The sequence below is a fragment of the Nyctereutes procyonoides genome, unplaced genomic scaffold, assembly GCF_905146905.1.
Source record: "Nyctereutes procyonoides isolate TBG_1078 unplaced genomic scaffold, NYPRO_anot_genome, whole genome shotgun sequence".
Taxonomy (NCBI): domain Eukaryota; kingdom Metazoa; phylum Chordata; class Mammalia; order Carnivora; family Canidae; genus Nyctereutes; species Nyctereutes procyonoides.
In genome coordinates, this window is record NW_026575026.1 from 7,163,727 (window position 1) to 7,182,330 (window position 18,604).

Genomic DNA, 18,604 nt, shown 5'->3' on the forward strand with positions numbered 1-18,604 from the left:
GCCCTCCCCCCAATATCAACATTCCACAGCAAAGGGGTAAACTCTGGTGTTATAATCATCGATGAACCCACATTAACACATCATTAACTTCTCAAGTCTGCAGTTTGCATTAGGGTTCACTCTTGGTATTGTACATTCTAGGGGTTTGGACAAATGTAGACCATTTACCTATCATTATAATAGTACCGTATCAGTATTTTCACTGTCAAAAAAATCCTCTGTGCTCATCCACACATACCCCTGGCGACCACTGCCTCCGTAATTTTGGCTCTTCCAGAATGTTATACAGTTGGACCTCCTTCATTTTTTAATGCAGTGGTACTATGTAATATTTTGCTTTGTTAAAAGTCAACTTCCTTGAAGGGATCCTATGCTTCTTCTGAAATGTACTAAATGGGTTGGTTTCATGTGTGTTCTCCGGTTGATTTATTCACTCCCCTGTCAAAAGGTCTTTCTGGAGTGTTGATATTACAGGTCAGTGTCTGTTCTGTGCCATTGCCAATATATATCAAAAGCCCCCTCTTTCCCGCCATCCCAAAATAATGTTCTATCTTAGTACTTTATTAACAAACACCTGTGGCTTTCGTCCAGGGGCTTTTTTAGTTTAACATTTTCCTCTTGAGTTTTGTGCTTCCCATCCTGCCAAAAGAAAACAGCCCAATTTATTAATTATTCAGAATGCTAAACGATGATGCAGATTTATTTTTCCTGTACTGTTTTAGCCTAGGTATAAAACTAAGCAGCTTTTTTCTTAGGGAAGGAATTAAACTTTCAAGATATTTTTCCTCTTTCTTTGCTGTAAGTCGTTTCTTTACTAATTATTCTGATTGAGTTTACAACTAATGATTTTCAGAGTAGGTATTTTCCTTAACTCTTGTAATTCAAATAAAATTCAGAATATATTTTAAATAAAATTCAGAATATATCTTAATTATTTACAAAGTGAGCTCAAGGTACCAGTTACTTCTTAGGGTATCTTAGTTACTTCTATATATCTGTATTTGTCTCCACCCCCCCACTCCCAGCTGAGCTCTAGAAAACTGGTAAAACCAAGCACTAGCCGACTGCAATCCTCTGGACACTCAGTCAAGCCACTGCCATGATGCCGTGACAACTTACACAGCTTGAGGAGTTTTCTATTCTGAAGGACCAATGTAAAGTTCTAAACTGCTTTTTTACCAATGCTTGTAAACCCTGCCTGGGCAACTTTAGTGACAAATTCTTTCTGTGGCACACACACACTGCTGTCTGCCTTGAGCTGCTATCTATCAGCCTCCGAAAATAGAATGCATGTTCTCAGACCACTCAAGTATCAAGGAAAGGAGGTGAAGTCAACATTTACACTCCTGGAACCCCTACTGCAGAGCAATTCAAGATTGAGAAATTTAAGGCCTCACTGGAAAAAGCACGGTAAGACAGGCCAAGAATTTAAGTAAATCTAATTAGATTTTGTTTGCTAAACTAAACTAATAAAGGTGCCATGCTACAAAAAGAGTAGTATTTGCACACTTCAGATTAGTAATAATGACTACTATATAATAAATAATGACTACTATATAATAAATTTCTGTTGACTATTTGCTATTCTCCAGCAAATTAGCATCTCTTTCTCTAGATATTTTAATTTCTTGCTTATAAATTTGTCCTGCTTTGCTATATATAATATAAACAAAGAAGCTACTTTTTCCTCTGGGTTTGTTTGTCTTTGACAGAAAAGGTATTCCATACTTTTTTCATTTTATTATTTGAAGAGGCTGGCTCCTGTTTCCTGGGTCCCAGAGATGGTCTCACTCAATTTTCGCTTCCTCAGCATAAGCTGGGGGTTTCTCTCTTAAGACTGTTCTGTATAAACTTCTACTGTTGCACTTTAAGGGGTCTGTATTACTTTCTTTTTCCCAAGCAACTCTACTTCTAGTTTTCCCAAGAGAAGTACCTTGAGTATTACCAAAACTGAAATCCTCATGATTCTGAAAAAGGCATATGGAAGCAAATCAACATTTAAGACAATTCTGTTAAATGGAAATCAGGGTTGGGAAGGATTACTATAACATATTATTAAAGATATTACAGAAGTCCAAGGAACACAAGTTTCTATTAAGATACCAAAAATAACCTAAAGTGAAAGGGCTAAGAGGGTCACTGAAAATCATGTTTATGAATCATCTTTTCCAAGTGAAATCAAGTTAAAGAGAGTATCTAGAGGTAGCATGAGAATCAAGGCCTTGTGTTCACTCTGGGTTTTGTCTGCCATCTGCATACTGTCTGGCTCGTCACGGTAGCTTCTAAAAATAAATGAACAAGGTAATAACAAATATTACCGTTTTGGGTTCTGGCCTCTGAGAACCCTTTCCTGGGATGCTCCTGTTGTTTTGTAACCTTCTTTCTCTTTCCTGTTTTAGTTCTAACTCAAGCTGGTGCCTGGGATGGGCAGGAAAGGAAAAGGATCAAAATTTGGATTTCTGCACATACATTCTCTAAAGAATGCCAAACCCCTTTCTTAGAGCTCAGCAATTCAATTTTAATACTTGATTAATAAAAAGTTACCAGATATATATGAACAATCAAGTTTTAAGGTGCTAAAACACACTACAATAAAACCACTAACACTAAAATATAGACAATATGTTTGATTTTTCTTGGATAATTAAGAATGTACTTTGAGGGATCCCTGGGTGGTGCAGCGGTTTGGCGCCTGCCTTTGGCCCAGGGCGCGATCCTGGAGACCTGGGATCGAATCCCACATCGGGCTCCCGGTGCATGGAGCCTGCTTCTCCCTCTGCCTGTGTCTCTGCTTTTCTCTCTCTCTGTGACTATCATAAAAAAAAAAAAAAAAAAAAAAAAAAAAAAAAAAGAATGTACTTTGAGGGGTGGCTCAGTTGGTTAAGTGTCTGCCTTTGGCTCAGGTCACGAATTCAGAGTCATGGGATCCAGCCCCAGGTTGGGGCTTAGCGGGGAGTCTGCTCCCTCTCCCTCTGCCTGCCACTCCTCTTGCTTGTGCTCACTCTCTCAATAAATAAATAAAATGTTAAAAAAAAAAAGAAAAAAAAAGAATGTGCTTTAAGATCTCCCAGTGCCTATGGGTCACCACTCTGAATATCAGTATTTAATATTAACTCTTAATAAAGAGTTGTAGTCAACTGAATGACATTTAGTAGGATTTACTATAATTACAAGACAGTATTTACAAAATGTCAACTAGAAAACAGTATGAAAGCACCAACACTGTAGTCCCATTTCATCTTAATTAGCTGGTCTCTCTTTAATGTTCAATGCCCAGTTATTTTTTTTAAAGGTTTATTCATTTATTCATGAGAGAGAGAGAGAGAGAGAGAGAGAGAGAGAGAGAGAGAGGCAGAGACACAAGCAGAAAGAGAAGCAGGCTTCATGCCGGGAGCCCGACGCGGGACTCGATCCCAGGACTCCAGGATCGCACCCTGGGCCAAAGGCAGGCGCCAAACTGCTGAGCCACCCAGGGATCCCTCAATGCCCAGTTATACTGTTAGCCACCAGTGTCCTTACTAGCCACGTGCTTTTATATGGAACAACAAATTTTTCTTTATTTGAAGTCAGTGGCTTTGGCAAAGAATTGAGTCTCATTTGACAGACAATATATGGAAGAGTGGCTAAGGACTTGGGAATCAGAGAAAGACTTTTAAAGTGCTGCCACTTACTAGCTGAACTGTGTCGATCTGGACAAATGAACCCATATAAGCTTTAATTTCATCTGAAAATGGGTAATACGGTGACCTACTAACAGGATTGATGGGAAGTATTAGGACAAAATGCCTACGTAGTAATTTGTAAGGTTTCTGGCACACAGTAAAAATGTAGGGAATACTGTTATTAGTGTTAGGTTGGCTACTAATTCTCTTATCCCTTTCTATTTGTCTGGGACTTGAGGTTCTACCTTCCTAATTCTTTGATCGCAAAGCATGTTGACATGATTTGGGAATGCTGATATATGTGAAGCTTCCTGGATGCTAATTCCAGAGAAAGGACATCGCAGAGACAGAACGGAGAGGGCTGGATCATGGGACCCCCCTTCTCTCACTGCTAGCCTTAGCATTACCCACGACCACCCTTGCAGGTCCTGCCGCCCTCTCTTCACCGCTGCCTTGTGAGCTCCTCCACTTCCAGCTGCAGACTGTTTATCTTGTCTCCAAAGTCCTGCTTGAAGAGCCGGTTGTCCAACTCGGCAGACTGGCGGCCCCGCTCAGCCTGGCGCAATCTGGATGTGAGCCATATGAACTCGTGATAAAAAACAAAAGCCATGGTGGGGAGGAAGACCAAGTTTACAACACAAAATAAAGCAACCCAAGGAAGAGGGCATGGAGAGACAGAGGGGAAAAAAGCTTTGTAGGACACAGGGGAAGAAATTATACAGGAGTGGGGTGGGGTGGGGTGGGGTGGGGAGATGGAGAAAAAAATTCTAAAAGAAAAGCAAGATGAAGGTGAACCAGGCAGAGGAAAAGTTGATTTTCCATTTTTTTTTTATTCTAGTACTACAGTTTACAGCCATTAGATGATAAACAATAAAACATCACTTTTTAGAAAATCCATATCCAAAACCAACCTCAAGTACACAGTAATTAAAGTCAAATCCACTTTTTTTGTGTTTATTTCCTAATAGGTTTGGTACCTTATATTTCTGCTTTACACACACAACTGGAACTTGCAAACGGGCAACTACCTTCTTATATGTGAAATTAGAACATTTTCCTGGTCCCTTCCCTATATCACAATTATATTAAATCACTGACATTATACATTAACCCTTACCTAGGCTTTGAGTTCTTCTAAAAGGAAAAGCCTCTGTCAGAGTTTGGCCATCTCTTTCCTTTTCCATTCCTACCAGGTGGTGTGTGACTAAGTGGACAAACAACTTCGCACCGGGTCTATATAAGAGTCCTGATCATATTCTCTGGAAAATTCTAATGAATATTTTCTTCTATATATCCCATAACTTTGCACCTCTAAAGAAGCATGTTCTAAAAGGTGAAACATCTGGGGCTCTATAGAATAGAATTGGAAAGCATGCTATCTGCAGTCTTTGAAATGCTTTAGTGTTTGAGCACTCTTCCCAAATGCTCATAGAAAAGGCAATTCATCACCACAAAAGGTTGATGAAGTACGAACAGGTGCAAAATTATAACAACTAAAATAAGTTCAAGAGCACAGGTTATTCCATGAGGTTGGTCATATGCTCTTTGACTTGACTTTGGTTCAAGTCTGTAAGGATCTACAGAAGCACACATGAAATCTGTCTTACTCTCTTAATTCTGTTTTTTTCCAAGAAGGTAAAGAGTTTCAAAAGCTAGAAGCAAAGGGGGGTTATCTTTGTTCCCACCTAAGCAGCTGAAATGCTGCAAATCATATCAAAGTGAGAAAATTTTTGTCAAAACTTTTTGAAGGAATGAAGGCTTATGTAAAGCTTGTTCCCCCAAATCAAAAGTCATTAAAAAAAATCCAAGTATTTATAGGATTATTTACAATGTAAAGCCTAGAAAGGGGTAGATCTGTGGTCACTTAGAAAAAGAAGCCCTGCTAATTACTGTGTATGGATATCTACTGGGAATTTTTATTTTTAGACTAAATAATAATAAAGAGTTTATCATGTATTTCCTACGCTGAAATGGTTCTCTAATAATTAGATTGTTAGTTTCCCGGAGATGTTAGCAAATCTCCCTTCGGAACAGAGAGTAATAGAAAGTCTGGAGGAAATGTTTCTAGCAAGAAATGACGGTGGAAAACCATCACCCATGTCTATACCTTGTTGTCTTTACTCCAAAAGGAAAAGCAGGATAGATTTGAAAATTGTGTAGTGTTGTGCGGTTTGTTTGTTTTTTTATAGGAGATGAGTTTTTTTCATTAAAATTATTTTCTCTGAGCTACCTAAATAGGAAGTGGAATTGCAGGAAAATGGCAGAGGTAGAAGATGACAAATATTAGGAGGGTTTTCCAAGCTTCCACATTATTATGTTATCATAAGTTACCTAAATCACTAACTTTATCTCTATGTACTTTAAAGAAATGTAAGGATGCGGGTTTTCCCCCCAAAAGTCACTAAGGCAAAAAAGTTGCAAGCAATCTTAGTTACTGAGAACAGAACTGTAGTGAAATACTAAGTACTTATCCGTGGCTTGGGGGGTAAACCTACACAAGGAAAGTGGGAAGGGGCCATGGCCTAGGAGACAGAGCTACTTTAGAAGAGTTCAAGCCCATACGGCTGTCACCTCCAGTTCACCACATCGCAGTGGCACAGCAGGCTCACTGGTACAGACAGCGCACCTAGAATCTGATATTGTCTGGGGCTGAGTTGTAAAGGCATCAATAATATATGCACACAGGGTCCAATCCCTAGGTGTTTTTTTTTTTTTTTAATGGTGTGTTTATTTATTGGTCAACTCAGATGTAATTTCTCAAAGTTTATTTGGCAATTAATTAAGAACCTATACTAAATGTTCTAACTCTGAGGAGAAAATAAAGAAGAAAAAAACCCACGGCCTATATATCAAATTTTTTTTTTTAAAACCAACAAATTCAGAGTCAATTTTTGGTGACATTTTATATAGAATCAGAACTTAAATGTAATAACTTTCAGATTTCTTTCTTTACAATTAAGTTGTACTTCAGACTTGAGAGGTGACCAACTGCAAAATGCCTAATGATGTTTTGGGATCAGTTTATTTGCTGCACTATTTAAGGTCTTTGCCTGTTTCACCAAATCCTTTTCACTAAATTAGTAAAATAAAAATAAAATGGAGTGAAAGGGGAATGAGAAAAATGAATAAACGGGAAAGACAAAAATAGCAAGAGATTAAGTCAGCTTAAAATTTGAAGTCAGTCATTATTTTAGTTCTGTCTACTTCAAATGCCAAGTCAAAAAAACCACTGAAAAATGATTCTACACATTTCAGAAACACAATTTATGAACACCAAAATTAATTTGTTAAAATCATAAACATACAACTGCTTATGAGCAAGCACTTAGAGAGCTTTCTAGATAGACTGATTCCTTTTTACGTAAAGTTGGCCAAACCAGAAGTTTCAAACGTATTTACTTATTTGGAATTAACTTGTGAGTCACCATTAATGTGCAGTGTCATTCAGGACCCTCCCTGGTCAAGACTTATCTGAATAAAAGACATCCATTCATCTGTTCATTCATGCATCTGCTAAGTGAACGCCCTGTATGTTCATGGCATTAGGATCCAACAAGGGAACTTAAAAACTCATTAACTGACTTGAGGAACTCACACTCGCATCAGAAGATACATATGTAAAGGGCTATAACATGAGGCAGAAAGTGACGAGAAAGCATATGAACAGGTACAGATGGCTGCAGGAATTCCAACCAGGACAAATGGGTATATGATTGTTAGCTGAGCAGCAGCCACAGAGGAAGCTTTGGAGAGGTGGTGGCATTTGAGCCTGAGTGTCAAAAATGGATCTAAAGAATGAAGAAGTGGGAAGAGCAAGGGCCTTTCTAACTGGTGGAAATATCAGGGCCGGCAATGGAAGGGGAAAGTGCAAGCACGGGTAGTTTGGCTCAAACAAAAGAAGGGTCATCAGTGGGTGTTAAAGGTCACAACGCAGACTGTTAACACAGAATGACCGTAGGTGCCGGGGCTCCTTCAATCTTGAAATCTCAGCCATTTCTCCTGGCAGCTGAGTCACCAGGAAGAAAATGGTGGTTTCAGTCATATAGAGAAACAAAAGCAGCACAGAGAAGGAATGTGTTTCAGGCAGACTGAATTGTAGGTACCCATCGGGAAAAGCTGGTCAAAGCTGATGAAAACTCAAGACTGGTTTCCAGAGAGGGACAGAGCTGGAGACAGATCTAAGATGGTGGGCTGGGGTGACAGTGGACACGACAGAAGTGCTCAGGAGAAAGAAGAGAGACAAGGGAGACGGGAAGGAGGAGAGAAAAGAGTTAAAGTATGAGAAGGGCCTTCAGGATCCTGGCATCATGAGCATGAGTGCATTCCAAGACTTTAGTGATGAAGAATAAAAAAACTGCAAACATATTTAAAAGTGCTTTCATCCTTGTATCTATATCCCTCCCTCAACATGATACTGAAATGGGATTATGTCAGAGTGTTCTTGTTCTGCTGTTGATAACAGCCTCTCAAGAGGCTGATGTTTCTTAAAATTATGTTTTCAGTGACATCTTAGAGAAACACAAAATTTAACTGGCTCTCTACCAGCATGTCTGGTGTTAAGTTGGGAGAATTTAATACACTTTGTTTGCCAAATGCATAAACACATTCTCTTCCCTCCTACCGTGTAGTGAAAGCCCAAAATGTTTCACTAAAGAAATAGCACTTTTACCTTTGTTCGAGTTGTTTGATGGTAGCAGCCATCTGATTAGTCTTCTCTTCCAAACGACTGTTTAATTCACTTTTCTGTTTTACTCCTAAGTCTGAACTCTGTTATGGGAAAGAAGTATGAGTGATGTACACAGAACATAAAATCCTGAAATAAATCACACATGCCTGTTGAACCTAATGGTAAGTGGGAAATTGAGAAATAGAAATGCTCACATATTTGTGTATCAGTTAATTCCCAAATGGAGAAAAAATAAAAAGCAACCTTCAAAACTAGTATTGCTATATGCAGCTTTGTCACAAAACTGAACATCAGAAGGCTCATCAATTTATATTTCAGTATAAGAACTAATGGAATATTGCTCAGCAAAACAAGTCAGTCAGAGAAAGACACATACCATATGATTTCACTTATGTGGAATTTAAGAAACAAAACAGATGAACATTGGAGAAGGGAAGGAGAAATAAAATAAGAGGAAAATGGAAGCAACCATTAAGAGATGGTAGACTCTAGGAAACAAGCTCAGGGTTGCTGGAGGGGAGGTGAATGGGGGATCAGATAACTGGGTGATGGGCTTTCAAGAGGGCACCTGATGGAACGAGCACTGGGTGTTATATACAAGTGATAAATCACCAAAGTCTACCCCTGAAACTAATAATACAGTAGGTGTTAAAAACTGAATTTAAATAAAGAATGAAAAAAAAGCTAATGGAATATATAACTCAGTTGGCAGATTAGGCTAAAGTATAGAAATGATCTTATAGGATAAGAAAGACCTCTTTTCCCACTAAAATTTGAAAAGTAGCCATAGCTTTCCAGAACAGCAACACAGAATCCTATGATGGTCTGACTTCTAAAGTGGTTTGTAGGCAGCTCGCCTCAAAATGAGATGTGACTTTTCCCTCTAGTATGTAAAGTGTGATTCTAGAGAACAAGAGGGGCAGAGGGAACCCTGGGAGTTTAGAGCTAGTGAGCCTATTCCTTATTGCCCCTACCTGCAGTTTAAAGGCAAGTTCATGCTTGAGAGCCCTGAGATCATCCAGCTGCTGTCGCAGAGACACCAGGGCGTCCTGCTTCTCACAGACATCCTTCTCCAGCATCTTCATAGCCAATTCCATCTCCTGTCTCATGCTGATCTGGATCTCCAGTTCTTTTTCAACATCCTGCCCCCAAAAGTAAATAAATTGCTTATTCTCTTTCCTCAACTAAGTACAAACTATGAAATTCCAAGGGAAAAGGTGTAAATTCCAAACTCTCAGGACTGAATATTTTGGCAAAATAGGTACAAGCTATCATTCAATGCAAGGATATAAACAAGAATAGTAATTAGGATAATTATAAAAATATAAAAATATTTACTCAATAATTTACAAACCTGAAAAACTTAGTAGGCCAGAGACAGTCCTGTTTAATATGTCTAAAATACACACACATTTGAGGCACTTCATTATAGTAAGACAACTGGTGTCATGTCTTATTATAGAATGTATATAAAGTACTACAGTAGCCAGCATAAAATGAAGCACTTGCAAGTCTCTTCAATTTGGATGTTGTTGACATATTCAAGAGCCCAAGGAACCCAAAAGATACTCTGGGTCCCCAGTGTAAACAGCTCAGTAAGTGGGAATGATCGATATGGCTAACTGAATTTTTATATTAACTTAACATGAAACCACTTTTTGGTTCAACTATTATTAATGCAACATTATTTGGATGATCAAAGATACAAAGATCTGAGGTTCTTCTGTATCCATGCTACGTCTAGGGCTTATCTAGGACCTACTTGCTTGGCTTCCTTCCCTTCTGAACAACCATGTACCTTATTGTGACAAAAGGCTGTGGAAAATTTTGTGTAAGATTTTTAAGTCCCATGTGTCACTTAATTGAGGTATTCCTCTGTGTACAGGTAGCATGATTTAATGATACTGCTTCTTAAAATGCAGACATGTATTATTTCTAGGATCTTATAGAAAGTATTTTGAGATCTAATCCATAAACACATAGGAGAAAAATGATAATTATTTCAAGGACGTTAAAATTATATTGCCGCTTTCTCAGAACATCTGAAATTCTATTCTGGAGACTTACTTGGTGATCATTTTTAGTATTAACTAAATCACCTTTATATTCAGGCTTCTCCCTGTTTTCAGAGACACTATTGGTTGTGGGAGATTCTTTTGTTTGTCATACCATCAAAATTGCAGGAGGAGTTAATTTACCAAACACCAGGGATGTATCGGAATACGAAAACTTGGATAAAATCTATCACAGGAATATTATTATTATACATTTACACACACACACCCCCCTCCAAAGAGACACATCACAATCTTTGCAGAGTAAGGACTGGAGTAGGAGTGAGGATCATAAAGTTTAAAAGAGTAGGTTCCATACACCTAATGTTCTTGTAACACAAACTATAAAAGAAAAAAAAAATTAGCAAAATCCTGTTGGCTATTGAGAATACTCAGAAAATGGACTGGGAAAGCATTTTAGGGGATATGGGTTAAAAGGAGTGAGAAACATACACCTAAAACTAATGTAACACTGTGTCTGAACAATACTCAAATAAAGAAAATTAACTAAAAAAAGAAAAAAGAAGAAGTCTTAGAAGCAACTAAAGTTATCATTGTAAGAGTTACAGAAGGCCTCTGTATGCACAACAATCTCTTTAGCAAATATTATGATATGGAAAAAAATCCACGCTAATAAGACTTAGCTAAGAGGGCTTCCTAGATCCCATTTTAGTTGAATCACATAATTAAAAACTTTCTACAGTTTTCCAATATGCAAAATCCACTGTATTAATCAATAAGCTGCTAGCCTTTCCTATGGAGGAAGGTCCTTGATTAAGGATGTTTTATGCAAGTAATGTCCAGTGAAGGTAAAAATCAACCATATGAAAGTTTGTCTTTATGGCTAATTATATTCATAATAAATATACTCAAAATTTAAAAAAGGAAGAGTGAGAAACAGTTTCTTAGATCTAAAAAAAAATCTGCTGAACCACTACTAATTTTCCTGAGCCTGGTCTGTAAGATCAAACCTCTAAGTGGGCCTTTATGTTTAATGGGTTCCTGAACTACAGAACATAAGTGAAGTTACCAGTCGCAATTGTGTCTCCTCCTTTAAATGCTTTCTGGCTTCACTCAGTGCTTGCCCTTCTGAAGTTCTGTCCTGCTTAGGACCCTTAAAAAGAAAAATAAAATAGTACATATATTTAAGGCTTTAAAAAAAAAATCTATACATAGCACTGCTGTTTAGTAAGGGAAAATGATTATATTTAATTAAACAGGTATAACAATGAATAAAGACAACAAAGAAACTGAAGCAGCTTAGTAAATAAAAAATTCTCAGCAGAATTGGGTTTCTTGCCATTTTGTTTAAAGGCCTAAGACAGGTTACCAAATCAAGTGGAAGAAGTCTTAAAAGTCATCTTCTAAAAACAAAGTAGCATTCACTGTAAAATAGAATTAGGCCAAAGGTTCAAACAGTAGTCTATTCCTTCTCCATAGATCTCACATTTGGAGTCTTCAGCCACCCAGAGAGATCACTGCTTGAAATAAGTAGGTCACCAGAAAATTCTTCTGAGCAGTCACAGTAGTTTTCACAGAGTCCACACATTAAACACATTACTCATAGAAAACTACTTTAGTCCCCACTCAGAGCCTCGCTTAGTCCCCACTCAGAGCCTCACTGCTTACTCTTTATTCATTCATTCATTCATTCATTCATTCATCAGAGAGAGAGAGAGAGAGGCGGAGACACAGGCAGAGGGAGAAGCAGGCTCCATGCAGGGAGCCTGACACGGGACTTGATCCCGGGTCTCCAGGATCACACCCCAGGCTGCAGGTGGCGCTAAACCGCTGCGCCACCGGGGCTGCCCTTGCTGCTTACTCTTTAGGAACAACTTTAATAACTATGGATAAATTTGGATTCCTAGGTCACAGAAGGTTAGAAGCATGCAGATAAAAAGGAGTGGGGAGACCCCAATACAAATAGCAGTGAGAAACAAGAGATGCCAGTGAGATCATTAAAGCAGAGATAAAGCACCCAGAGCAATCTGGAAACATTTAAGTATAGGTGCTAGAAGCTCTATCAATTCCAGCAGCGTCATAAGTTAGTATAGAATTGTCGATATTGATAATTAGGATCTTCAGTCATCATAATGGGCTAATGATGTGTTGAATTATATACTCTACCTAAGGCTGCCTAAGACTGTGTAGTACATAAAAGGTTTGCAAAAAATCTGTGTAGACATATACAACAAGTTTGATACTTTAAGAGATTAAGTCATCTAGAAAACTCATTTACGTGGTAACTTCCACTGGTACCAGATAAACACTTCTTACAAAGCAGTAACATGGTCTGAAAACAGTGGTATATTTAATATAATAAATTTAACACTTAAATATAGTACAAATCATTAGTATATAACAGTAAGAAATTGAGTGAGACCAGTTCTTGAAATCTCTCAATAGATAGAGGTGGTGGTGAAGCCAAAGCGCATCTGCAGGCGGCCTCATGCCTGCATAACCTCCATCATTACCCGATTCTGCACGGAGTCTCAGTAAAAACAGTGCGCTTGATGTGTGCAAGTGCTTGCTGCTTTCAAACAGTCCTCTAGAGTAGAGGCTCCCCTCCCCCTGCTCACACATTAACACACTCTCTGGGAATATCTTATAAAACCAGTAAGGTTAACCTTCCGATTGGATTCCAATATGTAGGAACTTTCCTCTTTAACTCGTTCCATTTCTTCTTGTAAGGTAATAATCCGGTTGTTTGCAACTGCAAGCTGTTGAAAAACAAATTTAAAAAATAATCTTTTATCTTTCTTTTTAAACATAGGGTAAGATAATTCATGATCCGCTGGTAGGACATGATTTTCAGGCTTGAATATTCTTAGAAGGAGAGAAGGTTATCTTTAACCAACCACATAAAAATATATCAGGAAATGTATTTTTAAACTAGGTATATAAAAATAAAAAATATCTCCTATTGCTGCTTTTTGTGTAAACTCTTTTCAGCACCAAAATGTTAACTTAAAGATTGTTTACCTCAAAAGTGTTCTCATGGGTAACTTCTATTTAGTTACAATACCTATTTCTAAAATGTTTAATAAAGGGGTCACCTCAGGCCTTGAAACTCATCTTACAAACCCTACGTAAGATTTTTCGTAGATGATTTTTAAAAGTGAAAAAATGGAACTCCAAAGTTCTCACTCTAAAAGATGCCATTAAGTCCTGAAATTGAACAAAGTCATTTCAGCACCTAGAAAGGCAAGTTAATGTTATTAACAGTATTATTAACAGTACACTGCTCAGGGGAAACATTTATATCTGCGTTCCACAGGATGGAAAAGTAAAATGGAAACATTTGTTCCTCTTCCGCACCTGCTGAACTTGATTCCCCACAGAGAAGATGGAAGAGCCTGAGTGAGCACAGGAAAGGCACTCAGTAGGCTCCTCTTGGCCAGGCTAGTGTCCCTTTACATGATCTCCTCACTAGCAGTGGGCACAGGTTCTCTTTGGTTCCTGTTCTAAGTGCGTAAGTGCAGAGGAGCCAGGGCTCATGCATGCTTCCCAGAGGCAGGTCTGGAAGCCCATATCTACCTCTCTGCTCCATGGGCCTAACAAGACATAAAAAAAAGTTAACTCTGGACAAGTGGGCCTGCTTCCTAGATCCAGAGGTATCTTCAAAGAGGTTCTCCCAAGACCTTAACATCAGAGAGAGTATTAGGAAATTATGGCTGTACATCCAAGTGGGGCTTCTAATTCAGCTTTACCAATAATAAAGTGGATATTTATCTATCTTCATCTATTTAATTCTACTCATTTTATCACACCAGTTCAGAACTCAGGAGAGGAAAGGAGGGTTTTTGTTTTTTACTGGCCCTCTTAAATCCAAAATGGATGGAAATGGGAAAAGATAGATCTGATCTGCCTTATCTGTTCTTTATAAAGCCTATGCACAGGGCTTACCTGTCTCTAAAAATTCAAAGTTTAAAGGAAATAAATGTTACTGGCAAAATAAGTACATGAATGAATAAATTAATATTGCTAATAAAATAAGTCTAGGTCAGGAGGAAAAGTCTTGTGACTGAGGGAATAAAATTAATGACTATATTTACTGGCTGCTTATGGTATATCAAGCACTGGCCTGAGTCTTTATGTATTATCATTTAATTCACACAAAATGTTACTATTATTTTATCATTCCCATTTTACAGAGAAGACCAAGAAATAGAGGCTTAAGTTATTGGCCAGGATTAGAAAGTTAGCAAGTGCCAGAGCTGGGTGGGACATGAACCCAAGGAGCCTCGCTCTAGAGACCATGCTTCACTGCTGGGCCATATTGCCTCAATAGAGTAACTAACAGCAGAATCACAGTATGAAATGTCTAATCAGATTATTTCAAAAGCTTTGTAGGGTGAAATTCTAAGGATCATTTCCATTAAGTTTTAATATAATTTAAGAATTTATATTGAAAAGTGAGGTCCACAGAGCTGAGTAATAAGGAAGGTGTTTTAAAGTTGTAACAATGGAAATGTTCTGAAGAAAACTCTTTAAACAGCATCCTCCTGACTGCTGCTTGAATTTGGTTTTATATAAACCAACTTTATGCCATGGTATATAAGAGGATATACTGATATTTCCTATAATAAGAAATCAGTAAGATAGGTAAGATATAGTTAAGATAAAGTCTTTGCCACCTGGAAAATTTAAGATTTTTCATAGAAACCTCTAATGCTATTGAAGAAAAAAATTTGTAGTTTTGCCACTGACGAGTTAAAATATTTCCTTATTAATCAGAAGCAAAACATGAGGTTAATTTTTATTCTTACTTTGGGGGATTTTCTAAGGGTTTTCACATATATATTCTTCTGTGATCTTCAGAGTAACTATGAGGCTGAAAGGAGAAGTATAAACATCCTCATCTGCCAGGAGGGGAACTGGGCCTCTTGGGAGGTCAAGTGAGTTATGTGCTCAGAAGCACATGACTTGTAAGCAGCATGACAGGCAAGCAGGGACTGCCGGCCTCCTGACCAGTACTAAGTTATCTACACTATCTCCTTGGGGTCAAGGAGAAAATAAGGCCCATGAGTGTGGGAGCTTGCTTATCTGGCACACATAAGTCAATGCACACATAAATCTTTGTCTAGTTCTGGGACAAAAGCAGTACTCAAATGTTTACTGAATGAACAAATGATGAGTATCAAGAGATATGCTTCCACTAATGCACATTATTAAGTTGTATGTCAAAGAATTTCCAAAACACTTACCTCCTCTGTCAGTTTAGTGTTGGATTTTTCTAATGCATCCACTTTTGCCTGAAGATTGTTTACCGTAGCACTATCAAGAGAAGAAAAAACACGATGATTTCTCTTGAAAAAACAGAACATCCTGTACTTCCCAGGTAAACATCCATGACAGGTATTATCCATCATCAAATGTCCACAATTCATGATGGACTTGCAGGCTCTGAGACAGTTCACAGTAGCTGCGGATCCTACCTATTTTACTCTTGGTACTAAAGTCTATATTTAATAAGCACTTGTTGGATAAAATAAAAGAGCTGATGCACTGCACAACTTTAAAGACTACTTATTTAATAATAAGCTATCTGAATAAGTGCTTGCCATACACTAAAAACTTTTCTAAATTATTTTATTTGCATTATTTCATTTATTCTTTTCAACAACCCTATGTGTTATGTATCCCCAAATACAGATAAAGAAACTAAGACATGAAAATAGTAACAATGTAAGTGTACTTTTACTTGACTAACATCTCCATAATTCACTGTAGTCATTATTAGTTCTTTGTCTCCAAAGAAAATATACTTAAATTATTCTTGGATTTTCTAGCTGAAACCAAGACTACTCAAAATCTATACTGCTACCAGTATACTCATATTATAGTTCTTACTTAAATTATCTTTATAAGAGAATTATAAACAAAATAAGAGTTACTGGATATATACATTTTTCTGAATTATTCAACAGTCTTTAGCATAACAAGAACATCAATGTACTTGAGAATACCGATAGACTATTTCATGTTCTGGACAGTTCTGAAAAATACTTAGTATTTGGTAAATTAATGGTAGTGATGGTGAAGAAAGGGTAAGTTAATATTATCAATTCAATGTATAAATGAAAAATGCAAGGGACCAACATGATACAATTCATCTAAAGGTACTAAGGCAATGAGTGGTTTGCCCAAGATCAGTCTTAAAATATGAACCAAGAGGGCTGCCACTTTCAACTGTGTATGTCACATGTTTAAGAATTCTTAACTGAATATACTTATTTAATCACTAGTTATTAATTACATACTAATCTTATACTGCCTTTCACTAAAAGTGCCCAAATTGTTAAATGACATTTATTTAGTGCCTAGCTCAGTGCCTGGCAGGCAGGAATTCTATGTATTTTTGTTGAGTATCGACTGCCTGAATTTAATCCTCATGGCTCATGAGTTTATTCTTCCTTTCCTTCACAACAAAATCCCCAGTAAAGTAAAAAGTATTTATTCTTTACTTTAGATGTCTGTTGAGTTCTTCTACATAGTTCTTCTGATCCAGAATTGCAGTAATCTGGCCATCTCTGGGGTGGAAGGCAGAGTTGGGGGGTTAAAATAGAAATAAAATAATAAGATTAGAAGTCCCAAGAGCTCCCCTTCCTCAACCTTTTTATATAATAAAGGAAAATTGTGCCACACATACACTGAACCAGAAGACAGACCTGATATATAATGCCCCCAATAAGAAAGACACATTTAAAAAATGAAACAAAAAATTCCCCATATTAATAAAGCATTTGTTATAGCTTACATACCTTAATAACTTAGGTTAAGGGTGTAACATTATAATCTATCAGAGGCATTTAAAAAATAAAAATTTTCTTGTCACAAATGAGACACTTTTTAGTTTTGCCATTACTACTTATAACAACAATTTTCCATTTATCATAGGAATTGAATTAAACTGATTTTGGTATAATAACATTTGTTCCCAGATGTTATTTATTTGCTAATTTTATTTCCATGCTAATTTTATTTCAAAGTGAATGGTATAAAAAACTTTTATAAAGATCAAGTGTTTATTATTACATGAGAAAATAGAGTGGAAACAGGAGGTTCACTTCTGGAACCAACTAATTTATAACAGGCAAGTTAAAGAACCAGACTTTTCAAATAAAGTAAGATCAAGGCCACACACCTCTACTGCTACAGTTAAAGAACAAATGACATAGTATTGGCTCAATGTCCAAAGTAAAGAACTTCAGATTAATTGTGCTCTGAACTGCTAAATTTACAAAGAGTATCAGGTACATTCTGATGTCTAATTTCTAAGGACTGTATGGACATTTTAACAACTTTTTTGAAATAACTTTAGATTTACAAGAGTTGAAACACTAGTACAGAGCTCCCAGAGACTCTTCACTCCATTACCCTTAATGTCAACATTTTACATAAGTCCACAGTACATGTTTAATATTTTAAATTATAAGAAAACTGAAAATGCAATCCTCCTGGATTAAAAGGACCATGTTTTCAAACACTACTTCAAAAGATGGAACACCGAATTCCTTTATAAACCCTTTCATTTTGTAAGCCCTTAAACCTCACAGTACGAAAATCACTTAACTATAAAACCTCTTTTAGGGCTTAACAGGCACAACTGCCAGATCTTTTTGGCAAGACTATTAAAACTACATTATCATAAATTCTTTCAGCAATTCTGTTAAAGCACTACTGTTATAAACTTTAAATGCTATCAAAGAAAATTAAAGAAAAAAGAAACTTAATTTTCCCATACATACCCTTCACTACCTTTACTGCTGTTCCCATCCTTGAGATACATTGAAAAATCTATAACTCCAACCTACAGAGAGAATTTTCAGAATTTAATATAAAATCAGATACTTTTTCCAAGGCATAATACAATGTCTCTTTCTGGGCACTCAAAACAGTAATAAAGTCATGGCAGTTATCTGAAATTTATTTTTATTTATTTATTTATTTATTTATTTATTTATTTATTTATTTATTTATTTATTTATTTTTAAGATTTATTTATTTATTTATGATAGACATAGAGAGAGAGAGAGAGGCAGAGACACCGGAGGAGGGAGAAGCAGGCTCCATGCTGGGAGCCCAATGTGGGACTCGATCCTGGGACTCCAGGATTGCGCCCTGGGCCAAAGGCAGGCGCTAAACCGCTGAGCCACCCAGGGATCCCCCTATTTTTATTATTTTTAATTAAAAAAAAA

General features: G+C 37.1%; 1 protein-coding gene across 8 annotated transcripts in view; it reads right to left on the bottom strand.

Annotated features, from left to right (window-relative positions):
* RUFY3 (RUN and FYVE domain containing 3) overlaps positions 1-18,604 on the bottom strand; it is a 72,309-nt gene that overhangs the window by 5,224 nt on the left and 48,481 nt on the right. For 4 of the 8 annotated variants that reach the window (XM_055315305.1, XM_055315300.1, XM_055315302.1 and 1 more), the window contains 10 exons: positions 18,155-18,216; positions 16,871-16,936; positions 15,611-15,680; positions 13,031-13,123; positions 11,434-11,517; positions 9,324-9,491; positions 8,332-8,429; positions 4,109-4,228; positions 2,319-2,418; positions 560-639 (listed from right to left, as the gene is read on the bottom strand). In XM_055315305.1, coding sequence (XP_055171280.1) covers positions 560-639; positions 2,319-2,418; positions 4,109-4,228; positions 8,332-8,429; positions 9,324-9,491; positions 11,434-11,517; positions 13,031-13,123; positions 15,611-15,680; positions 16,871-16,936; positions 18,155-18,216 — 941 coding nt within the window. The other 4 variants (XM_055315301.1, XM_055315303.1, XM_055315306.1 and 1 more) reach the window with 2 other exon arrangements.